Source organism: Sorex araneus, chromosome X (genome assembly GCF_027595985.1).
Source record: "Sorex araneus isolate mSorAra2 chromosome X, mSorAra2.pri, whole genome shotgun sequence".
NCBI lineage: Eukaryota > Metazoa > Chordata > Mammalia > Eulipotyphla > Soricidae > Sorex > Sorex araneus.
The window spans coordinates 205,613,894-205,641,530 of record NC_073313.1 but is presented as its reverse complement, the minus strand read 5'-3'; the positions used below and the strand labels follow the sequence as shown (position 1 = coordinate 205,641,530).

Genomic DNA, 27,637 nt, shown 5'->3' with positions numbered 1-27,637 from the left:
TTCTGTATTTTTAAAGTGTTGCTTGGCCCTCTTACATTATTGGTTTTCTGGGAATATTTTGGTGATTCAGTTATAAATTGTTCATTTGCTTAGTTGCCCATTGTTATATCTGAAGCCTCTTCATGGATGTTGTTCTGTTTAGCAAAGGTCGTGATGATAGTGGTGGGGTGGGGTGTGTGGTACCACTTGAGGCTATGCCAGTATTTTCATTCTCTTCTCTTGAAGGTAAATACGCTATGCCAAAAAACAAACAAACAAACAAACAAAAACAGGAACTTCTTATCAATCAGATAAAACAGACTTCTTACCAAAAAAAGGTACAAGAGGCAAAGATTGATGTTTTATAAGGGCATCAATACAAAAGGAAGATAAAACAGTTTTTAATATATATCTACCCAACCCAGAAGCACCAATATATGTAAAGCTAATAGTAATATACCTAAAGGGTGATATAGTAACATCATCCAAATACCAAATAATGAACTATCATAATAAAATCTGGAAAACAAGTCCACTGAAATTTGCATCAGATACGTAAATACTTTGGAATAAATTTAACCAAGAAGATGAAGTAAAGGAAATAATAATACATCTAAAAAAAGATGAAGAGAGACAGACCTAGGAGACGATCTCAACACTTCCTACTCCCATACAATTCTGTTCTTTTCAAATATTTGTAGAACTTTTGAGCATATACTGTCTGTTGAACCACAAAACCAGTCTCAGTAAATTTAAGATTAAAATCACACCAGGGGCTGGAGCGGTAGCACAGCGGGTAAGGCGTTTGCCTTGCAAGCGGCTGACCCGGGTTCAATTCCCAGCATCCGATATGGTCCCCTGAGCATAGCCAGGGGTGATTCCTGAGTGCAGAGCCAGGAGTAACCCCTGTGCATTGCCAGGTGTGACCCCAAAAGCAAAAAAAAAATAATCACACCAAGCATCTTTTTCAGATCACAAGTGCGTGAAAGTAGAAAATGAACCAAAAGAATAAAGAGGGGAAGATCACAAATGTGTAGAGAATAAACATATCCATAAAAAACTTCTGAGTTAACAAAGATATCATAAATGTTAAACATTTGGAGACAAATGAAAATTTAGACATGACTAACCAGAACCCTTAGGATTAAGCCAAAGTAGCACTGGGTGAGAAGTTTATAGCTCATGAACCTATTTCAGAGAGTAAGAAAAATGGGGTGAGAGAAGTAGCACAGCAGGGAGGGCGCTTGCCATGCATGTGGCGGATCTGGGTTTGATTCCCACATACAACGGTCCTCTGAGTACTGCCAGGAGTGATTCGTGAGTGCAGAGCCAGGAGTAACCCCTGAGCATGCCAGTGCGGCCCCCCAAATAAAAACAAACAGAAAAGATAAACCAGAAACCAAGGGGCTGGAGTGATAGCACAGCGGGTAGGGCGTTTGCCTTGCACGCGACCGACCCGGGTTCAAATCCCAGCATCCCATATGGTCCCCTGAGCACCGCCAGGGGTGATTCCTGAGTGCAGAGCCAGGAGTAACTCCTGTGCATCGCCGGGTGTGACCCAAAAAGGAAAAAAAAAAAAAAAAGAAACCAAAACCTACACTTCTAAGGCCCCAAGACCCTAGACACAAAACCTAAAAGCAGGAGTTTAAAAATAAAAAATTAGTGCAGAAATAAATAGATATCAAAAAGATAATTAAAAAGAACACTAAAATCAAGAGCTGTTACTTGGAAAAGATTACATTTTAGCCAAAGACAGAAAACAACAACAGGAAATACAAAAGATTATGAGTAACATGAATGCTTCTCTGGAGCAATTCTGGAAGCAACGGACAAGTTTTTAGAAATAAAATATTCTAAGATAATCAGGAAGAAACAGAAAGTGTGAACATATTTATCACAATGAAGAAACTGCTATAATAATGAAAGCCTCCTCAAAACAAATGCTCAGAAATAAATGGCTTTACCAGTGAATTCTAGCAAACTTCCAAAGAATTTAACCAAGAAGGTGAAATAAAGGAAACAAAAGACCTAAACAAAAGACGAGGTAAGACAGACCTCATCTTGTATTTATTACCTGTTATTATCTTTTGTACCTGTTCTTTTCAGATTCATCCAAAAATGGAAAGAGGGGACAATTTTTAAACAAGCCTATGAAGCCTACATTATTCTGATTCCAAGCAGAAAACTATAAATGAGTATCTCTGAATAACACAGATGTAAATCTTAACAGCATTTATTTATTTATTTATTTATGCTTTTGGGGTCACACCCGGCAATGCACAGGGGTTACTCCTGGCTCTGCTCTCAGAAATTACTCCTGGCAGTGCTCAGGGGACCATATGGGATGCTGGGAATCAAACCTGAGTTGGCCACGTGCCAGGCAAACGTCCTACCAGCTATGCTATCGCTCCAGCCCCCTTAACAGCATTTTTCACAAAAGAAGAAAATCATATAACTTATTTGTAACCACAAGAAGAAGAAAAAAGGTATCATATGCCCTGAGTTCACACTGTACAAGTCCAGAGGCAACTGGCATTGGTAGGTGGTCTTACCACTGCATTGAGTCTGCATGATTGGCAATTTGCAGAATCTTCACTTTCACTGACAGGTCAAAATGCAGACCTTTGTGAAGACCTTGAGAGGCAAGACCATCACCCTGGAGGTGGAACCCTTCAACACCATCAAGAATGTGAAGAACAAGATGTAGGAGAAGGAAAGCATCTTCCTTGACCAGCAGAGACTGATTTTTCTAGCAAGCAACTAACTGGCAGGTGGCCACACTCTGACTACAACATTCAAAAAGGGTCGGTCCTGCGCCTGAAGGGTGGCTGTTAATTCATTTTCAGCCATGCGTTTCTAGTGCCCACTAATGCACTCTGCATTCTAGCCCTATGTTTTAATTTAAGTTTAGAAAGTTCCAATTTCAGTAATTGCTGAACTTATTCAGAATATTAATAAACGTTTTGTTTTATAATAGCAAATAAGTAAATAAATAAATCCAATTGTACCCAACTGTACTGCAAAGTGCCACTGGCCGGGGGTTAGTAAGGGGATTATGGCATGTGCCTTGCATGTGGCTGGTCTGGGTTTGATTCCCAAAACACACGGTGAATCACCAGTCCTGAAGAGCCCTTCCTTCCCCCCATAACACAGTGACAACTCATGTAATCCCTGACATGTCAGGGCCCAAGCAGCACCACTTCCTTGGGCTCTCACACAGAACCCCCAGTCTGGTGGGCCAATTATTACTAGTATCAGGGTTGCCCAGTGGGCCTCCTGAGCACTGCTTGGGAGATCACTACATACACACACACACACACACACACACACACACACACACACACTCCAACAAAACAACCTGGTAGTGATCAGGATAATTCTACAAAGCCTGGGGGGCTTGGGGGGGCATGTGCTGCTGGAGATTGAATCTAGGGCTCCCATATACGATGCTTGCACTCAGTCCTTTCAGCCACACATTTCCAGGGAAACAATTCATGGAGTGAAACCAGGTATTGCACCAGCTGGTGGAGAGCAGAGCCCTCCCAGGGAGAGGAGGAAGCCAGAGAGGGTAGAAAGAACTATAAATAAGATCTGTCAAGAGTCCCTGCCTGTCACTGCCACTCAGCTGGGCAGCTCAGAGGAGCCGAGCCCAGCCTGCAGTGCAGACATGTTGGCTGCCACAGTCACCAGAAGATGAACAGCTGAAGAGCCAGGACTGATCAGGGGTGTGTGTGTGTGGGGGGGGAGCTGTGCTCCATGCTGCTGGGGTGTCTGAGACAACCTCTGAAGTTCTGTGGGTGCCAGGTTGGCCACTGTCTTGGGGAGGGGCCTTTTGGAACGCAGCTAAGTTGGAGTTGGTGCCTCCTCCCCCTACCTGTTGGGAGCTGGTGGGAAGGAGCTGCAGGTGCAGTGCCTGTGGCCTCCTCCTACTCTGCAGCCCTGGGTATCTCCCCTGGGGGGCGGCAGGCCCTCCCCCCACCTCCTCACCCGAGCCCTAGCTGCTTCAGCTCTACCTGCAGCTCCTAGGTGGCTCCTCCTGCCTGAACTCCCATGAAACTGGCAGAACCAACGGATCAGACCTAGACCATGGGTAAGATAACTGATACCCTGAAGTGACTGGGAAAGCCTGCACTGAAGCAGCCTAGCCTACCAAAAAGGGGGAGGAGGGGGGATGGAGGGCAGGATCAAGGGAGGGAGGGAGGGAGGGAGGGAGGGAGAGAGACAGAAAGAGAGAAAGGGAGGGAGGGAGGATGTGAGGAAGAGAAAGAGAGAGGGAGGGAGGGAAGATGGGAGGGAAACGGGTCACTGGTGCTAGGAAATGTACACTGATGAAGAAACTGTATGGAACACTGATTGAAACCTAATCATGAGCAGCTTTGTAAGGGTCTATCTCATAGGAATTCAATTAAAAAATAAATTAAAGATTCTAAAAAGCACAGCCTAGTGCACGCACATGCACGTGTGTGTGTGCGCGCACATGTGTGCGCGCGTGCACGCAAGTCTCATACCCAACCTCATCCCCTCCAAGGCTGGATGCAAACAGCTCCCTGACAACCGAGAATTCATGGGCACCCCAACCATAACCTCTGCCCTCCCAGCTGCTTGGTCTCTAGCTGAATTAGGCTAGATCCCAGCATTGCAATGCGTGCAGGAGTGTCAGAGTAATACAACAGAGCTCTGCTGGGCCGGGAAATGGCACAGGGGGCTGGCTCAAATGCATTATGTGCAGGAGCCTTGAGTTCAATCTCTGCCACTTAATGTTCTTGACGCCCCCATGCCTCTTCTTGGGGCACAGAATCTTGGGCCAATAGGATATGCACACATAGAGCCAATTTGTTCTTAAACCGGTCATGCTACAAAGTCTTTTATGGTGTTAAGCAGACATGATAGCAAAATTTTCTGAAGTTGTGAGAGCCTATTTTTAACCTCTAGCAGCTAAGAACCTATAAATTTATTTATAATCTGTGGAAGGTTACCTATCACCAAAGCAATCCTTCATTTGCACAGAGCTTTACAGTTTAGCTTGCATCTTCACCTACTTTTTTGACTTACTTCTATAACTGTCCTATAAAGTGGCAGACAAGGAAATATGTTTAGAGAAGTAAAGCCATTTGCTCAAAGGCATGGTTAACAGTTTCAACACAAGTTGACTCCACATCTGAGACTCTAAGGCAAATAGAAAGCTCAGGACTACCATGTTTTAAAAGTTAAGGCATCGACCAAGCTTACAGTTTGGTAGTCAAGTGTCTCCTCTCAGTTTATCTCATTCCTACTGAAGCACAAAGCCTTGATATTCAATGAAACTCTCAGGGCTTTTGAGTTCTGTGGATGTGTTCCCCAATTAATGTCTTACAACACCGTTCCTATTGCAGCATGAAAGTTTAGAGATGAAGTAAGATGAGCAGAGAAGGTAGTGGCAGTCTTCTTTCATATTACACTGTACTACTTTTCTGATTTTCAACACAAAAGCTTCTTTTCTCAATTGATATAAATTCTACTGAAGTAGCTCCTGAGTTTTAGGAGAGCTAAGGGCATTTCTTTTGCCTGTGGACGATGAAGGGTCCTCCAAATCCAGCCGATGACCCTCAATGCACTGACAAATTCATGATTCTATCACACACGATAGGAAATAAGACCCATTAGGAAGGGGAGCTAGTAATTTTACCAAGTTTTTTTTTTCCCCAATTGATATTCATTACCAAGTCACGTTTTGACTTGTTTCTGGAAATCCTGTTTTGGATACAATGAACCAGTGGGTATCTGCCAATCTAGAAGTGTTAGATAAAAGCTGTTCCTGTACAAGTAATCTGAGGGCTTCCGCTAAGCCTGAAGGCCATAGGCAGGTTCCCAAGTGGCACGTCACTCCTCCTATTCACTGGCTGTCAACAGTGACCATGTGTTACTTCCAAGGGCCCTGACCTAAGAGAAGAGAAAAGGTAACTTGTAACACTTGAAGACGTGTCTTAGGGCAGATCCTGGTAGTAGAAGTGACTCATTTCAGTTCTGCTACTTTGTAGCTGTGTAGTCACATGCATTTTTCTGCTCATTCCTTCAATTTGAATCAAGAGCTCCACCTACTCTTTTCTAAGCCCCTCAATATCACAATCCTTGTTTTATACATAATGAACATAGAAGTCATGGCAGAGTGCAAAATGGAAATTTAGAGTGGGTCATTTTCTTTTTTTCTTTTTTTTTTTTTTTTGGTTTTTCTTGGGTCACACCTGGCGATACACAGGGATCACTCTTGGCTCTGCACTCAGGAATTACCCCTGGTGGTTCTCAGGGGACCATATGGGATGCTGGGAATCGAACCTGGGTCGGCCGCGTGCAAGGCAAATGCCCTACCCGCTGTGCTATCTCTCCAGCCCCCAAAGAGTGGGTCATTTTCTTCTATTAACATAAGCTATAGTTTTGCCTTAGAATGGAGTAAGAGAAAATAACCTGTAAGGAGACTATCTTTGATTGAGGGCAATTAATATTTTGCCCTCAGTTCACTGCTACTTCTAAACATCTGCGAGTTCTCAGGGTTTGTCAGGTAATTTCTTAGAATTAAAAGAATTTTTCTTGGAAACCAAGCCAAGCCAATTAATTCTTAGAGAATAAGCTGTTGTTACACAGCTCAGATGGCCCCAAAGTGTGTTTGTGTATAGATATATATTTATTCATATATAAATATATATTTGTACACATATATATTTAAATCCCCTATTTGTATGATACTTTATGATTCATGCCTTCCCCCCAACTTAGTAGATGAGAATATTGATACATGGCTCAGGTAACCCTGCTGGTAATAGGGGAACCAGGAATAGAACTTGCATCTTTTTAGGCCAATGTTATTTTTCTTAAGATACAAGGCTGCCCTTAAATATAGGCGACTTTGCTCCAAAGCATTTCTACTACTTTGTTCAGAAAGTTTTTTAAAAATTCAGTATAGAATTCACAAAAGATCAAACGACTTATCATCACAGCCTTGCCAGTGGTACACCTGATTTCTCGAGGCACAGTCGGGTCTCTGCAGGCTCAGCGCGGCGTGGGTGGGATCGACACCCCGTACAATCACTGCCCCACAGCTTTCTGCCCAAATCAAGTACATTAAAAGAGAAGCAGGATAATACATTACTAGAGACCTGAATAAGTGACCTCACAAAATGAAACAGACCTTTCTGAAAGCTTACCCGAGTGCAAGCTGTTCCATCCTCCGACTGGGAACTGGTAATGGAATATTAAGAAGCCAAACCCGAGATTCCTGCTATGAAACTAACAACACAAAATACTGCAATTTTAGAAAAGTTTGTAAAAGACTGCTGATTGGCTATGCTGAAACTATCTGTGGCTAGAAGCTTCATACTGAAAACTTAAATACCTAAAATCTATTCGAACACTAAGAAGTTGGGAACTGTGAATGTGGCAAGCAGAAAGAGAATACGTACACCCTGAAGTTCAACAAAAGGTCTGAGAATATCACCCGTTGAGAAAGCATTACAACTCGACTATTCACAATCTTGCAGCTGGCATCCTAGCTAGGTTTGCAGGATCTTTTACTAAAGTGTATTACTTCTGTGTAAGAAAAATTTAAAAAATTTAATACAATAAGTACATGCACGTTAATTACCTTTTGGGGGGGGGAAGAAGAAAGAGTTAAGAATGTTTTTAATTATAACCCTCTACTTCAAAGGACATTTTTTTTATTTTAGGTCTTTGTGCTCAGATCTTACTTCTGGCTCTGCATTCTAGGAATCACTTCTGGCAGTGCTCATATGTGATGCCAAGGGTCAAACCTGGGTTGGTGATATGTAAAGCAAGCATCCTACCCGCTGTACTATCTCTCTAGCCCCTTTAAAGGAAATACTGAATGTGGGTTGTGTTTTTATTTTCACATTTGAGACTTTCTTTCAATGCACATACACAAAAAATCACGAAATCCACTTATCAGTAAATAATTTCCCAATTAAAAAAAAGAAAGTTGAACATCAGATTCACCATATATGGTTTCCCAATCACCACCAGGAATGATCCCTGAGCACAAAGTCAAGAGTAAGCTCTGTGAACAGTTTTGGCTGTGGCCCCAAAACAAAACAAAACAAAACAAAACAAAAATCAGATTCCCAGAGATGTTACCCAAACCAAGAAGATGGCAGGAAAGCAAAAATTTCTTTCTGGCCTCCCAAGTAGTTGGAGAAGGCAAAAACAACTCAATGGGAATTCATCACTGAATCATCAACCAAGGTAAAGTATATTAAAAAAAAATAGTACTATTGAAAGAAATTGAGAGGGGGTGGGATGGGGGAAGGGGTTCAAGACTTCTCCAGAGCAAGGAGAGGCCACCCCTGGGTTCTTAACTCCTAAGTATCCAAGACTGATCATGACATTGCCACCTTTGATTTTAATATGTTTGACACAGCTCATTTTTATCACAGCCACAGGGCTATAATTGGAGAGCTCTACTTGCTTTGATATATATCTTAATTTTACAGTTTTTTTCCTATTTAGAAAATAACAGCAAAATTGCAATTTCAAGGTCGTGGAAACGTTTAAAATTCTATTGCTCTGGAGCTGGAGATTAGTAGGGTAGGACGCTTGCCTCGCATGCACCTGGCCTAGGTTGAACTCTTTCACCCCATATGGTTTCTTAAGCCCTGCCAGGAATGATCCCTGAACAGAGCATCACTGGGTGTGCAAACCATCCCACCCATCAAAAATAAATGCCATTATTCTAAGGCTTGGGTGATAGTTTAGTGACCCCAAGTTCAATCTTGGTATTAGATGATTCCACTCAAAGCACCACTGCATCACTGACCTGAGTACCAAATCTTTTTTAAACAGCTGGGTCAAGTATTGCCAGGAGTGACTCCTGGAGTTTGGCCTCTGGCCCCCTTCCCTAAATGTCTTATAGAAAGAAAAATTTTAAAGTTCATACATTACATGGGGCCTGAGAGATAGTACAGGGGAAGGCACTTGCTCTGCAAGTGGCTGACCCTGGTTTGATCTCTGGCACCACAAATGGTCCTCTGTGTTCAGGAGTAAACCCTGAGCATTGCTGGGTATGTCCAAAGCATGTACACACACAAAGAAGCATCTGATTCATCACATCTCTTGATTTCCAACCTTGGTTTTAATTATGTTTCTCCATTTTTAAGTTATTATTGCAAACTGAGAACTGAAGTACATAAACTATTAGTGTCATGGGATGACTGCTTATAATACAAAAACAGTGGCATCCTAATTAAATCAAAAATATTCTTTTGGTTTTGGAGCCACACCCGGTGGTGCTCAGGGCTTACTCCTGGCACTGTGCTCAGGGATCACTGTTGGTGGGCTCCAGGGGGTCACATGCGGTGCCAGTGACTGAATTCAGATCTATTTCCTTTTAGTTAGCATGTTAGGGATGTGGGCTACCTGCAGTACTATTGCTCCAGGTCATGAAACCAAATCTTTTAAAAAATATTTTAGGCACTGTAGTTTACAATATTGTAAATGATGAGGTTTCATGCATAATACATTCCCAGCACCATGTCGTCCATCAGCACATCCCCTTCTGTCCACTATTGTCCAGTGTACCCTTGATCCCTAGACCAATCCAGTTCTATCTCCTTCTCCCCTGTGGTCAGCTTCCTACTAAAGACCAGATCTCAGTTGCTGTTCCCTTGGGTGTTTGCTGTTAAAATCAAATTTTGGACTCACAAACATAGTGACCCTGAGATATCTGCCTGCTGATAGAAAAAAATTCACTCTCAGATACTATGGGGTGCCAACTTATGAAGGCGGAATATATAGAAATGGAAATCTGCTTGGAGTAACTATAGTTAGTAATTTAAAAGCTGGAAAAAATTTAGAATCACTGAATCCAAACTTGATTCTGAGACCAAAAGAATGAGGCAAGGAGATGGAAAATTTGGGATAATAACATTCTTGAGTATCTGAGCTAGAACTAGCATTAAGTCCAATATGCCTACCTAATTATTTCTTATACTATGATAATACTCAAAGGTAGCACTGTAGCATTGTCACCCCATTGTTCATTGATTTGTTTGAGCGGGCACCAGTACCGTCTCCATTGTGGCTGCTTTGGGCATATTGAATTGTGGCTGTTTTGGGCATATCGAATATGCCATGGGTAGCTTGCCAGGCTCTGCTGTGCAGGCAGGATACTCTCAGTAGCTTGCCGGGCTCTCCAAGAGGAATGGAGGAATACTCAAAGGTAGTTTTATTATTTGGAATTTATCTTTTTTTGTTTGTTCCTGAGGGGGCCACATCTGGTTGTGCTCAGGGCTATTCTTGGCTTTTCACTCAGGTATCACTCCTGAAGGTGCTTAGGGAACCATAATGTGGTGCTGGGGACAGAACCTGGGTGGGCTGCAAGCAAAGTAAGCGCCTTGCTGTCTTACTATCTCTCTGGTTCTATAGAATTACTTTAAAAAGAAATGAGGCAGGGGAGATAGTACAGTGATAAGAGTGCTTGCTTTGTATACGGCTGACCTGGGTTCAATCCCCGGCACCAAATATAGTCCCCTAAACACTGTCAGGAGTGATCCCTGTGTGCATTTCCAGGAGTAATCCCTGAGCACTGCCAGGTGTGGTTCTAAAACAAACAAAAAAAATAGGAAATAAAACAAAAATGTTCAAATTCAAATTATTTCTAATTTTCCATCTTTTCTGGTTTAAAACTTTAAAAGAACAAGGCCAGAGAGCCAGTACAAAGACTAGAGCAATTTCCTTGCAAGCTACTGACATTGCTTTGATTCCCAGTACCATATATGGTTCCATGAACATTTTCAGAAATGACTCCTGAGCACAGAGTCAGGTGTGGCCTAAAAACAGATGAACAACAAAAACAACAACAAATCTTTAAAAGGACAACAGTCAAAATCAAGGCAAGGGATAGGGGAAAGATTTAAAAAATTTGATAATGATGAGATACTTAAGCAAACTCAGTGTCTGATCGTTGTCCTTCCTCTAGTCCTGAAATATGCTGATTTCAACACTGGTACTTAGATATCTATCATTTACTTTTCAGGCTTATAGACAAGGCTGTGGGATGGGTCTCAAGATGCAGCTGATCAAAGGCAAATTTCATTTTAGCAGTTTTCCTTCACTCCCATTGCAATCATGATTTCTCTCTCTCTTTTTTAACCTTTATTATTTATTTATTTATTTATTTGCTTGCTTGCTTTTTGGGTCGCACCCGGCGATGCACAGGAGTTATTACTGGCTCATGCATTCAGGAATTACTCCTGTTGGTGCTCAGGGGACCATATGGGATGCTAGGAATTGAACCCAGGTGAGCCGCGTGCAAGGCAAGCGCCCTACCCACTGTACTATCACTCCAGCCCCCTGATTTCTCTTAAAGGAGATTTTTAACTCTTAGTTCATGCACACAGTAATTTCAATTACTGAAAATAACAGGAAGCTAATAAGATTATAATATTTAATGCTTAAAAACAAAAGAAAACTTTCCACTTATTCTTTATACTAAGTATATTTTGGATATAAAATATGGGAGTAGAGTGAAAGTTGATCAGAGAGAAATTTTTTCACTGAGCAATTATCTATCTACACATCAGTTTATATAATGGGAAAGCTACAGTATACTATCTGTTGTGCTTTCAGGTAGAAAGCTTTATGAGATTGATACTTGTTATTTGGAATAGATGCTTAAAGAAAGAAATGAAAAATAAGACGCTTTGTAAGAGAGTAGAAACATTAAGACTGTAAGAAAAATTATCAAACCGAAAATTTAAAAGTTAAAGCATATTTGTTTTTATTTATAGGTAGCTATCATTTCATGAATTACAAATCAGAAAAAGAATATTAGAATGGAGTCTGGATAACTGTATGCATGCTATAGCTAAGAATAAACAACATTCCTACATATTATGGTTAGTGAAACATCAGTATAACAGGAATTTGTGATTATTTAAAAATATGCAGAACTTATTCAGTATATGCTTTAAAAATAATAGTTATAGTGTCAAAAGTTGAAAAGAATTCAAAAAGATAACTAATACCAAATAAACACCTGTATATAAGAATCTGAAAAGGCTTCACACTGCAAAGGCAATCAGCTGTATTAAAAATGACACAAATTCAAAGAACAAGAAGTTATATAAAAAGGGACATTGTAAGATTTGCTTGCTGCATTAAACCCACAGTTAATCCATGAAATTTCCTTTTAGTTAGCATTTAAACAGAAGCATGCAAGTACTTTTATGATCTACTTGGAGTCTGCCCCACCCACTAAAGTTACACGACCCCTTTCAAGAGCTTAAGCAGGTATTCGGGTGGCTGCCTCCTCCTCCGCATCAGCTCGGTTGGCATTGATTTCTGCAAGTGTTCGTCCGAATCGTGCCCATTCATCATTCCGGGGCACAGCAATCTGCTGTTGGAAGGAAGGCATGGTATTATGTACCCGGAGAGAAGAATCATCTTACCCACTATTATTCAGTTGTTTTTAAAGTAATTTTTTCATTAAAAAGTAATAACTGACCCGAATAACCTTTCCATAATTAGAGGAACTAACACTGATTCACAACATTTTTAAACAAAAGGTGGTGTCTGTGAAGGGTGTTTTGACTGCCATTGAAATGATTTTGCCATTATCTCCCTCAGTGCAAGGGAGAATAACAGTGATACTTTCTAAGACTAAATCCTCATGAATTTTGCTGGTGGGAGGAATAACTTAAAAAATTCTACTTCTACTTCTTGCAGCACTCCTAGTATAAGACAGTTGAAGCGTCACGGTTCATAACAGCTGGTTTCTTTGGGGGAGGCATTAGCATAAGACAATCTTTTTTGGTATCTTAGTAGCTTCATCAAAGAGTATATTGTAGAATCAGGGCTGTAGCTCAGTGGTAGAGTACCTGATCTGCATTTCTGAAGCCCTGAGTCTCACACACACACACACACACACACACACACACACACACACACACACACACACACACACACACAGAGGTATGCCACCTTTTTAAAAAAACTTTTTCTTTTTTTATTTTGGCCACACATGGCTGGCTTTGTCCTGGCAGATGTTCAGGGGACCACAGGTGGTGCCAAGGATTAAACCTGGGCCAACAGCAAGTGTCTTACCCACTGTACTATCTCTCTGTCCACTCCCATTAAATATCACCTTAGTGAGGTAGCAACAGCAAAAGAAAAAGGAGGCTTTTAGTATTTTTTCCTCACTAGAGCAGTCCAATGACCAAAACTATAATAGTGGAAAAAATCTAAAATTGTCCTTATGACACAAACCTCTGTGGGATAAGATTGTGGCTGTTGGGGCCGGAGCGATAGCACAGCGGGTAGGGCGTTTGCCTTGAACGCGGCTGACCCGGGTTCGATCCCCGGCATCCCATATGGTCCCCCAAGCACTGCCAGGAGCAATTCCTGAGTGCAAAGCCAGGAGTAACCCCTGAGCATTGCTGGGTGTGACCCAAAAAGCAAAAAAAAAAAAAAAAAAGATTGTGGCTGCTTCCAAATTATATCCCATTAGACTAGATCAAGGATAGTGATATTTAATATGGAAGCTATGAGCCACACATGATAATTTACATTCAAATTACTTCAAATTAAAAAAAAATACTTAAATTATTTTAAATTTAGTTCTTCATTGTACTAGACACTTTTCAAGTGCTCCCTAGATATTATGTTTCTAGAAATGACCAGATGGGAACCAGTGCAGAAAGAGCATTTCCATGTGCGCAGAGTCCAACGGACTGTTCTAAATGATTTACTCTACCTTCCTCTCCTCAAGATCTGGTAGCCAGAAATCATTCAGTGTCAAGAAAAGATGCGAAATCATAAACCACAGTGACAGAGTGACTAACCCACTAGTCAGAGCTAAAAAGGAGAAAATAAAGAACTGATACTTGTTTGTGTATAGCTGACCCAAGCACTGAAGATGAGACTTGTAACTCATCCTATTGGATTAAATGATAATGGCTCGTAACAAGGCTTGAGTCAAGATTCATATATCCCATAGTCATGTCTCCCAAGTAATCAGTTTTGATTTCTACTGCTTTGCCCCAGTATGTCTCTGAAGAGAAGAAATTAAAATTTTATGTTAGTATCAATTCTGTAAAGCCCCAAAGTCTAACTATAACACCAAACTTTTTCTTCAACCTTAACAATTTTAATTTTCCAGGGGCTGGAGCAATAGCACAGTGGGTACAGTGTTTGCCTTACACTTGGCCGACCTGGGTTCGATTCCCAGTATCCCATATGGTCCCCTGAGCACCGCGAGGAGTAATTCCTAAGCGCATGAGCTAGGAGTAACCCCTGTGCAATGTGGGGTGTAACCCAAAAAGCAAAAAAAAAAAAAATTAAGTTTCCAAAGATAAATAAGCAATAAAATAATATTTAAATAAAAACCTTTAAGTTTCCAGCAAGGCATGCTTCAAAGAACATCAACTTCTTATATATCAAACTGCTCTCAAGATCTGTTGCATGTGGACACAAGTAACCTCAAGAGCTACTTCACTGATGAAAATTGTTTTATCTTCATAAACATATGGTTCATACAATTTGTGAACCTCAAAGACTAGTTTTAGCCTCAAAGATACTGTCCCTCCAATGTGGTGAATGCTAGAGATGTATCAAAATTACACAAATGAGCCTCATACCTCTCCCACATCATATATAACAATCTGCCCTTCAGAATCTCCCACGGCAATCTCTCTTCCAGAATGGGTCCATCGAACACGATTGAGAGCAGGATTACCCTCCACAGAAATGCTGGCAGTTGGTACCTAGAATCATTTAAAATATAGTACAATGTTAAAAGTTTCATCAGGATTTCTATCAACGTGTAAGAAAGTAATTAGTCTTCCTTCCAATATATGTTCCAAAAAACACAAATTAAAATAAGGAATTTCGAACTGTGGGAGGCAAAGAGAAAAAAAAAAGGAAAGGAAAGAAAAGAATAGAGAAGAAAAGAATTCCCCCAACTTTCTTCCTCTTCAATGATACATTATGAATGACATTATAGTCAATTCTTGAAAATGGTTTGGGAAAATAACTCAAATTCTTATATAAAAAATTCTCACATATGACTTGGTACATCATTTTGAAAGAACTTTTCTTTGATAAAGGGTTCTTTGTTGTTTTAACTTCTTTAAGAAGTCAAGCTATTTGAAAACAGATGGCTAAAAACCCATTAAAAAAAATTTCAAAAAACCCCATAAACAGTTTACAGTTCAATTTTAGCAGATAGGAATTACTTTTGTAGCTCGCATCTCTAGTTAAAAACTGTGATTTGAGCCACTGTCCCCAGAAACAGTTCATATTTGAAGGTGCAGTATAGGTCTTTCCCGAGCCTCTAGTTCTCATGAATTGCCTGGCATAGAGCAAGACGATGGCACCAATACAATGGTACCAACTTTTTGGAATCTGCCTATATCTCCTTAAGCTGCAGATATTTTGTACACAAAAAGAAAATACTCAGTGTTTGACTAAGATTAAAAATATAACACATTATTTTGAAATCTGATAAATAACAATTCTCTAACATTAGTGATACCCAAGTGATTTTAATCCCTCAGAATGATGAAATCATTATAGAAAAAATTTTTACCCAGATTCACTGAGTTTATGATCTAGGAAAGATATAAATTTAATTGTAACCACAAATCTTCAACATCAAAACCCAGGCTAAGAAATTAAAACTGGTGCAATTCTAGGCAACTATAATGTATAGTGAGGTAAGTCCAATTATCCAAAAAGAAATACTTTTTCCTAACAATATTTAAATGTTTCTCAAATTGTTAAACAAGCAGCTAACATACAGTTGAAATTCTTACAATACAAGTATACAACTTCTTTGCCTTATATAACTAGCCATTTTCAAATGATTTGGAAAGATGCCTTAAAAAACAAAAAGAGATGTGGAAGAAAGGGGTAAAGGGAATACACACCAAGACTTTTACTTCAGAAACTGTTACTGATAGAATTGTGACAAACTCCTTTTTTTGGGGGGCGGGGGCACACCTGATGATGCTCAGAGATTACTCCTGGCTCTGTGCTTAGATTCACTCCTGGTGAGGCTGGGGGGCGGGAAGTGGACAATATATGGTGCTGGGGATCAAATTCCAGTAGGTGGCATGCATATAAGGTACCCTTTCCTCTGTACTATTGCTCCAGCCCTGACACATTGCTTCTTACTAGCTCACAGTAATATAGAATTCCGGAAACACTTTAAGCTTCCCTAAGCTGGCACAAATATCTATGGCTAAAAATAAAAGTGGCACTTAAATTTCATTGACAAGAAGTAATTTTAGTATAGCATTTGGGAAATGGTTTGGTGGTTTATATATTTACATTTTAGTACCATAACATTTTGTTTTCAATTCTTCATGAAAACGAAAATGAGTTTTTCCTTCATTCAAATAAGTCATATGAAGACAAATGTTCACGGATGATATTTAATTCTTTCAAGAGGTCGTTTAGAAATCCACAATAAAGATGGGTAGACTTGAACAGCCTAAAAATATTTGCTTTCTAAACCTACTGAATGAAAAATATCTTAGTTGCTTTATGAATGAGACTTCGCCAGGATATTAGAGACATGATAGTGCTTTTCAGAAGTTAAAAGAAATGCCCCAGTGTTCTTGGCAACATTATTCTCCCTTCAGCTCTGCACAGCATGCTGTTTATTATTTAGGATACAAAGCTTATTTGGCTTCTTTGTGATGAAGCCACAATCACACAGCCCGTTTACATTCCTTGGGATAAAGAAATTTCACAAATTATTCAATAAATCTCCAATTTTCTGTTTTTCTGTGCAATTTTTGTTATTTTTCTGCTCACCTCTGTGTCATTATTGAGATTCCACAAATCCAGCCTCCCCATGCCATCCACACAGGCAAACAGGGCTGGGTGTGTGGGTGACCACATGACATCATAGACATAGTCTGAATTATCTTCAAAGGAGTACAAAGGCTTGTTATTCTGAAAGGGAAAAGAAGATTCTTAGCACAGTCAAAATATAACAAATATTCAATACACCATATGTGTATGTGTGTGTGTGTGTGTGTGTGTGTGTATGTGTATTTAAATTGAGGTACTGTGATTTACAAAGTTAATCACGATTGGGTTTCAGGCATACAATGTTCCAACACCAATCCCTTCACCAGTGTCCACTTTCTTCCACCAATGTCCCCAGTTTTCAGTGGGCAACATTTTTAATATCCAACTTAGCCTAGTGGTGCCGAGGGCCACATGGTGCTGTGGTTAATCCCAGGACCTCACAGCCTAGGTGAGGCTTCTTTCTCCTAGTGGAGTTATTTTCCCAATCCTTAGATAATACTTAAAGCAGGTCTAAAATTATTACACATACATGATTTGCAAATATACTTGCCAAAAGAATGAAGCAAAAGAGGCTTTTTAGAATGCTGGAAAACATTCCAATAAGCAACATAGTCCACTTGGTACAGTGGTAACAGTACAAACTATAGTCAAGAAGTCATGTATATATGTATGTTTTTGGGTCATACAGATGCATTTGCCATACATTTGCTATTCCTAGCATGATTCTCAGGGGATCACTCCCAATGGTGCTTAAGGGAACACACTGTAGACTGAACCTGGGGTTCCCGCAGGCAGAGCATGCACACTGGCTCTTTCAACCATCTGTCTCAATCACACACAAACACACACACACACACACACACACACACACACACACACACACCCCATCCACCTCTGCCCCCTTTTCTGTGGTTACATATTGGTTAAATTGTGTTCCCATCCAAATTTCTGTGCACCAGGAAGTTAAAGGTGTTATCTAGAAATAGGATCATTTCATATGCAATCAAGTTATGCTGAAGTCATTCTACATTACAGAGAACCCTTAATAGAGTGTGATGCTGTGCTAGAAGAGTGAAAATTTTGAGACAGTGACAAACAAGGAGCACTCCATGTGACGCCACAAGCAAAGCTGGAGGGCAAGGAGCACCAGGCAATCACCAGAAGTTTCGAAAGAGGCACAAGACAAAAGATCAGATTCTCCCTCAGAACCTTAAAAAAATAATGGAAGTTGTCAACAGTTTGCTTTTAAACTTCTAAACCCCAGAACTCTGAGAAAGAAATTATTTGGGTCAGTTTTGGGGCCATGTTTGGCAAGGCTCAGGGTTACTCCTGGCTCGGAATCAGTTCTGCTGGTGCCTGGGGATATGCAGAGCAGGGGATCAAATCGGGGTCAGCCACATGTAAAAGTAAAGAGGCCTTACTTAACCCCTGTACTATCTCTCTGGCACTAAGAAAAAATATTCTGTTGTTGAAAGTCACTCGGTTCGCAGCAATTTGCTGTAGAAGCCTCTGGAAATGAATCTAGCAATCTGATATTCTTCTGTGGTAATTTAAGAATTCCAAGCTAATAACCAAGGTTCCTTATTGATAAATACAGAAAGCTAACAGGAAGGTGGCTTTAGATATGTGAGCAGTATATCTTTATCTGGATCAAATGGGAAAATCAACAAGCTCTCTTCAAAAAAGGAAATAATTTCAAGATCAGAAACACCTTCCAATAAAATCCAAGTGAAGGTACTAATTTTTTGAGAAGGGATCTATTAAAAATTTTGGGGCCAGAGCAATAGTACAGCAGGTAAGGCATTTGTCTTGCATGCTGCCGAGCCGGGTTCGATCCCCGGCATCCCATATGGTCCCCCAAGCATCGCCAGGAGTGATTCCTGAGCGCAGAGCCAGGAGTAACCACTGAGCATGGCCAATGTGACCCAAAAAGAAAAAAAAATGGCAATACAAAAGAGAGTCCTACAAGAAAGTGAAGATAGTGCCCAATTCAAGCACTGCCCCTGACAATCTCTGCCCATGATTCTGAGAATTACCACCCACAGCAAGGCCATCTCTATGTGAAGATGAGTGAATTAGGTCATCTTTGCTTGATGCCATTAAACATTCAAATTAGAAAACTACTTTCATTCCAATCCCTTGCTCACTAAGCAATCTTCTGATTATAATTTGGCTTCCTATGTGGATTGTCTATAAGGAAATAATGAGCTGGTCGGGCCAGCATGGGTTTTCTGATAGTTGTTTCCCATTGTAAGTTAATAAATTGACCTTCTTTAATGTATCAGTATCTTAGAACACTCTTCGTTCCAGTCAGCATTCCCTAGCTAATCAACTCCAGTAGACTGACAGAACAGACCCTAAATGTGCAACGGGCAAGTTGGACTCTGGCCCCTAACAAGTTACAGAGATAAATGCCTCCATGGGACACTGGTCTGGATGGTCAGCCAGTTTTCCCCAAGAAACACACAAGTGCAAAGTATTTGCTTGTGTTAATGGTCTACTATGTATATAATCTCTATAACAAGTACTAAGATTTCTTGAGGGTGGGAGGGGGGTCCCCAGTGGTGCAGGGGGTCATGAGGGCTCTGTCGAACAGTGATGGGAGGCCGCATAGAGTAGGGGGGAGGGAAGACTGGTGGTTTGATTCCCAGGACCTATGCATATCAAGCACATGCTCTAGCTCTCTGAACAAGAGGCTTCTTGAACCCTATTAATGCCGGCATCTGAGAGTTAAACAGGTAAGCTGTTAATATAAGGAGAGACCTTAAGACATCAGAGACTGTGGAGAAAAAAATTTAGATTCTGAAAGTCTGAAAATTGATTCAAAGAAATTACATTGATGGTTTTAACTTTGGCACTTGCATTCTTAAACTCTGGGTTGTTAATTACAAGCTCACATACAAGCTACCATTTTTTAGGCTCACCAAAGTGCTTCTGCTGTGAAACTTCAAATTTTGAAAGTTTAACTGTGTACTTCAAATACATGAGAAATAGTCTTAGTTGGTTAAAACTTGAGTATTCAAAGGAGAAAATTATCTATCTTTGTCCTTTTAGTAAAATTAGCTAAGTTCAAAACAGTAATGAAAACAATTTGACAACCCAGAACTCTGAAGTACCTTAGAAATTCTTGATATGGCAAAAACTAGAAAACAGCTATAGAAATATTAAACTAAATCTGAGGCAGCGCCAAAGTGAGATTTCTAGAAACTTTTTTAGAGCCTTATAGAAAACATGAAAAAGAAAAAAATCGTTTTGCTACCAAGACAGTGTCAAATCTCTCTCTTTTTTTTTTTTTTTTGGCTTTTTGGTTCATACCAGGTGATGCACAGAGGTTACTCCTGGCTCATGCACTCAGGAATTACTCCTGGCATTGTTCGGGGGACCATATGGGATGCTGGGAATCAAACCTGGTTGGCTGTGTGCAAGACAAATGCCCTACCCGCTATGCTATCACTCCAGCCCTGACAGTGTCAAATCTTGATGAACACAAAGATATCTAGTGAGTCACACTTCTAGTTTATGAAGGTTCAATTAATTAATTATTTTTTTTGTTTGGGGCCACACCCAGCAGTGCTCAGGGCTCACTCTTTCCTCTGTGCTCAAGGATCACTACTGACCTACTGGCAGGCTTGAGGGACCATATGGGGTGCTGGGAATTGAACCAGGGTCAGCTACATGCAGCGCAAGCATGCCACCTGCTGTACTACTTTTCTCTGGCCCCATGCAGTTCTATTTCTAGAATCGAAAAGCATTAAAAAGAGAAGCAAAGCCTTAAACAAAAAATCTATTCATAAATGTGAAACTGACTTTAAAAGCTCAAAATGGAATAGAAACAATATTTTAAAAAAGAGATTGTTTTCTGGTGCTGGGAAATGTACACTGTTGAAGGGCTGGGTTACTGTATGACTAAAATCAATCATGAACAACTTTGTAAATATGTGTGTCTCATGGTGATTCAATTTAAAAAAGAGAAAAGTTTGTTTTTAAAAACAGTTATTCGTTATCATTGCTTTGGTGAGCACAGTGGCACAAGTTTTTTAGCAAACACAGCGGCAGAAGCATTGCGTTGCTACTATATAGCTTGCAACAACTGTGCTAACAACTAACTGTGAAGTAAAACTTCATGATCAAAACAATGATACTGGGATCCCTTGAAAAGGCAAAATGATATAAAAATATTTACTTAGCAAACTATTGCGTCTCTATCCTTCACTGAGTAGAGAACTATTTACATGCAGGGAAAGTTGGAAAACATTCATTTTGGAGGTGTGGGGGAGTGCAGGGAGAGAGTTCAAGAAGAAGAGCATATGCCAAGCACATACAAGACACTCAGTTCTGTCTCAGCACTGCCATGGCCCCACGGGCAATGCTGGAGGTAGGCCCTGGTGGCTCGAGTACAGCAAGGCTCAACAGTGGGTTCCCTAGAACTCCAGGAACTGAGAGATTTTTGTCCACAGAACTGAACTTTTTTTGGTACGTCACACCTGGCTACGCTCAGGGCCTATTCCTGGGTCTGCACTCAAGATCATATCTGGTGGACCTGGGAAACCATATGGGGTGCCGGAGATTGAACCTGGTCAGCTACATGCAAGGCAAGCACCTTACCAATTGTACTATCTCTCTGGCCCCAGATTTGAAATTTTATGGGAGGAAAGGTGGCTAGAAGGGGCTCTTGGGATGCTGGTGGAGTGAAGTGGGCACTCTGGTTATGAGTATGGTACTGGAATTAAATGTATGAATAGCATACTGAACAGTATGGTAAATCCTGGTACTTCAATAAAAATGGTTTAAAAATAAATATATGCATACTTATGCTCATTGCATTGCTATGTATAATAGCCGAGATAGATAAATAACACAAATGTCCAATGACAGCTGATTGGATAATGAAACTGTGGCATATACACAATGGACTACGACTCGACTATTAAGAAAAGATGAAATTCACCTTTTGCTACAATATATAGGTGAAACTGGGGTGTGTCATATTAAGCAAAATAAGTCTGAGTGAGAAGGACAAATACTGGATAAACTCCTATGTGGTACATAGTAAAACAGAGCAAGGGAATGGACAGTCTCTAGTAGTAACAGACCTATGGACTTTAACTACAAAACTGAGGTCACCAACTGGAAGGAGGATGGAGTCTGAGGAGGATGGAAGAGGCAGACTAGCAGAGACCTATAGAGAGTGTCTTTGGTACTTCAATGGTGATTGAGGTGCAGTAAGTTTGTACATCGAAAGCATGAACGTTAACACTATTGCACACTGTATTACATACTTAACTACAATAAAGAAGGTACTGTGTTCTATGATGGTCCATCCTTTGGCCATTAGCAATGAAAAAGATGGGCGGTGAGAGGGTTGAAAGAAATGCATACATACATCAACGGAATAAGTTTTCACTATGATGCTCATAGAAGAAGAAATATCTAGCTTAATTAGCAAAGATAAAGATATGCAGTCCATCATTCTTATTCCGAGGCTGTTCTATGTTGAAATACAGCAAAAAACACAAGAACAAAAAATACCAGCCACCAATCAACCAGCTGTGCAGGACCACAAAAGCAAACATCAATCAGCCTCCTATCATAGTGTAAGTTTTGTTCATGTTTAGGCAAGATGAACCCTTCATTTCCCAATCTGTCTGGTATTATATGTAAAGATGGAAACATCAATCCTAAAGATATAAGAAGACAGGCTAACTAAAGCGCTATGGTATTAAAAATAAGAATAAATAAAAAATATAAAAGATTCTTTCCAACTACCAAAAAAAGAAAATTGTCCAACAACTTTAACAAAGACATAATGTCTCCTGTGTCTAAAGGACTACAAAGGTGATGATAACATGTTCAGAAACCTGTATTCAGTGGACCATGCAGTGCCTGGAATTGAAATCAAGGCCTCACACATGTGGGACATGTGCTCTGCTAACTTCAGCTACATCCCTAGCCCCCACACCTTTCTTTTTGGTTTGTGAGTTACACCTGACTGTGCTAAGGGCTTACTCCTGATTCAGTGCTCTCAGGGATCATTCCTGGGCATGTTTTGGAGATTGTTTTGGGAGACATATTTTGGGAATCAAACTAGGGCTGGAGGCACGAAAGTGCCTTAAATCCTGTACTATCTCTTTGGCTTACACACTTTTCTTAGAAGACTAGGAAATAAGTTCTCAAAATTTTCTGTGCGCTGCTGTTTTTTAACTCAGTGAGGGCTCCCAAGCAGCAACTCAGGCTGGTGGTTCATCGTGATGGCCTGAGGATGAGGCGCTGCTTGAGGCCTGCAGTGCTAGGTATTACCATGAAGGGGACGAGAAGGAACCAAACACGGTCAAATAACTATTACAAGCTAGACATGGTGTTTAGAACTTCTCTGTCCCCTTCTTTAGATCTTAGGAATGTGCTTTTAAAAATCTCTAATAATATCAAACCCGAAAATACTCAAAACATGCAATTTTTAGAGGCAAAATTTTCTAACTTAAAACTAGATGAAAGAAACCATTAAAAAAAAAAGGAACAAGAAAAAAAGAAAGGAACAAGAATTTCTGTGTCCAGAATTTGATAAATAAACATGAGCTCATTCTAATAGTGAAGAGCTCTCTTAAGACTACTTGGTTTTCTCAAAGACACTGAAAAAACAAATAAAGTCTCTAAACTTTGCCTCATTATGAATTACTCAAAAAATTAATACTGAGAATAAAGTAGATGGAAACATGAAAATATAGCTTACAAATGAATTTATAGAATTTCTATTACTCTGATTAAGCAACAATGCTAGCAACAAAGTAATACTGCAGGAAAAGAGGACAGTAAAGCCAATGTGGTCTGATATTAAAATGGGGTCAAATGATACCTATCATAGTAAATCACAGGAAGCTTTTTTCCCTAGAACTGCCTTGAAACTAACTTTCAATGGTCTAGAGTTATGATATATTTATCTGGAATTATTAGAGGCCTAAGATGCAATGTATAATGTGGCCTTTCTGAACAACAAACTTTCCAAGAGCAAATGTCTGTCTTCTGTGATGACTTATTATGTGAGGTGCTATTTAGATACTCTGCACCCATCCGAAAATCTTGTTCAGGGTAAAAAATTTCTGTACTACTAAAGCCTTTGTTGTTTTTTTTTGTTTTTGGGTCACACCCGGTGATGCTCAGGGGTTACTCCTGGCTCATGCACGCAGGAATTACTCTTGGCAGTGCTCAGGGGATCATATGGGATGCTGGGAATCGAACCCGGGTTGGCCATGTGCAAGGCAAATGCCCTACCCGCTGTGCTATCACTCCAGCCTCAAGAATTTGCTTTTTAAAGCAAAACAAACAACAGTGCCCACTCCCTCCACCCCGCCCCCGCCGCAAAAAATAAAAACCCACCTTTTTCTATCTTAAAGAGACATGAATATATTTCCTGCCTTTGGAGATGTGAAAAACTCCTAATAAATTTAAGCAATGAACTTTTCTGCTCTTTTTATAGCCAGGACTTCCCAAATGTAGAACAAACTTGCAGGAACACTTCAGCTGAGCCTGTGACAATTGTGTAATTTGAATCTCAGATCTCAGGTGGTGTGTGCAAACAAAACAGAAACTCTCAGAGTAACTCAGTTTTAATTTGGTTTGTACCACCTACGTCTAAAGTATTATTGGGTTTTAAACAGGCTGAAGTACTTTGCACTATTTTCTTTAATTTCTGTTAGAGTTTATCGAATGAGGTACTGTGGGGATCAGGATAACCTATGACATTTGAAAATCTTTTTTTTTTTTCTTTTTCGCTTTTTGGGTCACACCTGGTGATGCACAGGGGTTACTCCTGGCTCTGCACTCAGGAATTACCCCTGGCCGTGCTCAGGGGACCATGTGGGATGCTGGGATTTGAACCCGGGTTGGCCGCATGCAAGGCAAACACCCTACCCGCTGTGCTATCTCTCCAGCCCCTGAAATTTGAAAATCTTTATTTCTGGTTAAAACATGCCTGAGGGTCCAGGTTGGGGCCTATTACTAGGCTGCAGCCTGGGCACTGCCGGTAGGCCAGGTGCTCTCCCTGCCACACCACCCTCTGTGATTCTGGCATTACAGCAAAGCCCCTGGTGAGCACTGCATCCCGGTGTGCCCGTACCACAACCAGTTGTATGCCATCTCCCATCACTGAAATTACAACAAAGGCAAGGGACAGCAGGGGAGAAGGTGGGGGGGATTGAATGCCAGATGGGTGCTGGGTGCTGGTGCCACGTATAAGGACCAATCTAACACCTGCCTGTCACAAAGAAGCAGTTGTGGGTTCTCCCATTCTGTTTGCTTTTTTTGTGGTGGTTGTTGTTTGCTTAATAGGACCGACAGCACAGCAAGTAGTGTGTTTGCCTTGCAGGGGGCCAACCCGGGTTCAATTCCTCCATCCCTCTCGGAGAGCCCAGCAAGCTACCGAGGGTATCCCGCCCGCACGGCAGAGCCTGGCAAGCTACCCGTGGCATATTCAATATGCCAAAAACAGTAACAAGTCTCACAATGGAGACGTTACTGGTGCCCGCTCGAGCAAATCAATGAACAAAGGGACGACAGAGCAGTACTACTACTAAAGCCTGAAGTAGGCGGAAGACTGGTCTTTGGGTATATGTAGGGTTAATGTATCTGCTAGTACATTTCTATGAAAACGATCTATGGTAATTCATTCATGTTCTGTGTAACTTTTGAGGTAAGGGAGGAGGATTCAGCATACCAGTGTGCTCAAGGGACCATATGCAGAATAGGGTCCAAACTGGGGTCAGCTGCCAGCAAGGCAACTGCCTTAACCCTTGTAATAATTCTCTGAACCTTTGTAACTTGTTACCAAGTTTGCTCTATCAGTGTATTTTTTGTTATTAGAAAGCACTTGGTTTTTCCTGTATAGTATTAGAGCACCACCTTGTGTCAGAAACTGGAGCAAATTGAACAGACGCCAATTTTGAGATACCTTAGTTGTCCAAAGTTTTACTGTCCAGTCAAATGATGAAGTGACAAAAAGATGTGAGAAGTCCACTGCTCCAACAGCTGCATGACAATGGATCCCAGTGATTGGTCCTTGATGACCCTCAAACATCTCACTTATTCCAGCTTTGCTGTGACATAAATATGAAAATATTAGGGAAATCTCTTATATGTAGGACACATTAAATACATTTTATTATGGATCTAAATCTCAGATTTTGAAATAATTTCAACAAACTCCACTCAGAGTTTATACCACATCAGAATAAATTATGTTGAGTAAACATCTCTATGTAAATATGACGACACTACTAATACACTAAGAACATTTTGGAACCATACAGCCAAGCTCCAAAGCCCAATAACTGTGGTTGTGGGACAGCGACAAATGAAGACTAAATGTAAGGGAGAAAGCTAGGCTACTTTTAAATCAAAAGCTTTGCAGGGAATGTGATCTGTATTTGAGATGACATCTGGACACTCAATTTTTTAAGGAAGCAATTGATAAGGTACAGCTAGACAATTTCAAAACAGATTGAACAGCAGGAGAAATACTAGCCAATTTAAAACGTGTACGTGACATTACTGTACAATTATCAGTAAGACTGAACTAAAGCTTGAAGTCAAAATAAATTGAAGTGGATAAACATCTGAAAATCTTATTTATAACTTAAATGTCAGTATGTAACATAATCATATTTGTAATTACTGAGTGCTAGATCCTACCAATAGCTTTTATGAGTGCAGAAACACACGAAATCATAATACATTATAACCTATGAAATGAAGAATACAATATAATCTAAATAACCCCTTAGTTTGAAAAAGTATTTATGTATTTAACTTTAAATACCTGAAGTCAAATAATTTGTCACAAGTAATAAGTTGGATCCAAGACAGATTTAAACTTAAAACAAGGGCAATTTGTTTTAATGAGATTACTCAAGGGAAAAATTTTTGCTTTGTTTTGTGTTCAGGTTATACCCAGCAGTGCTCATGAGTTACTCCTGGTTGTGCTCACAGGGGTCACTCCTCGGGGCATTGAAGGATCAGAACGGGGGTCAGTCACATGCAAGCCAAGTACCTTAACTCCTACATGATCTCTCTTACCCGAATGGAAGGATTTTAAATAATTCCAACTTCAGATTTACCTGCCATGACGACATGCTGTATACACAGAACCTTCTTCACTCCCAACAACAAAGTTGTTGACATCTCCAACAGGGAAGGACATGGATGTTACAGCTACTGCCTTTGACTGTTTATGAACCAGTTCCATACTATCCTACATAGAAAAATATATCAGGGAAATCATTCAGTAGCTTGACATTTTTTATTTTTGTAGAAAAATTTCTGTTTGTGTTTGCTTTGCAAAGAATTATAACTATGTAAATTTATTTATTTTTGGTTTTTGGGCCATACCCAGCAATACTCAGGGGTACCATATTAGGTGCTAGGGATTGAATCTGGGCCAGTCATATACAAGGCAAAAGCCATACCTGCTGTACTACTATTGCTCTGGCCCTAATAATGTAAATTCACCTTGATAATTATGTTTAAATAAAAAAATAGTAAACTGTATTAACATATTTTGATTTATAAACTGTCATACTAGTTGAAATAATACAACTATAAGTTTATTAAAAATGATCATATAAAGATTTTTTAAAAATAATAACAGTGCCCCCAAGTTTGTTTTTGAAGTTTAACCTACCTGTGGATGGGAAAGCATGTCCAGACTCCACGAACAAATTTTTCCATCAGTAGAGATGCTAATCAGATTGTGAGCATTTTGCGTGCCAACAACATTTACACAATATACAGGATGCTATGAAAAGATATTAAAGTTTTCAAAGATTATCTTGTCAGAAAATGAAGTAAATCTTACTGTATAAATACAGAT

The 27,637-nt window shown here is 40.1% G+C and overlaps 1 protein-coding gene across 9 annotated transcripts in view; it reads right to left on the bottom strand.

The window, feature by feature from the left end:
* Positions 1–11,715: 11,715 nt before the first annotated feature.
* DYNC1I2 (dynein cytoplasmic 1 intermediate chain 2) overlaps positions 11,716–27,637 on the bottom strand; it is a 56,580-nt gene continuing 40,658 nt past the window's right edge. For 6 of the 9 annotated variants that reach the window (XM_055121963.1, XM_055121970.1, XM_055121962.1 and 3 more), the window contains 6 exons: positions 27,449–27,562; positions 26,886–27,019; positions 25,721–25,865; positions 16,780–16,920; positions 14,598–14,723; positions 11,716–12,358 (listed from right to left, as the gene is read on the bottom strand). In XM_055121963.1, coding sequence (XP_054977938.1) covers positions 12,245–12,358; positions 14,598–14,723; positions 16,780–16,920; positions 25,721–25,865; positions 26,886–27,019; positions 27,449–27,562 — 774 coding nt within the window. In that variant the 3' untranslated portion in view covers positions 11,716–12,244. The remainder of the gene's footprint in view (positions 12,359–14,597; positions 14,724–16,779; positions 16,921–25,720; positions 25,866–26,885; positions 27,020–27,448; positions 27,563–27,637) is intronic. The other 3 variants (XM_055121964.1, XM_055121966.1, XM_055121969.1) reach the window with 1 other exon arrangement.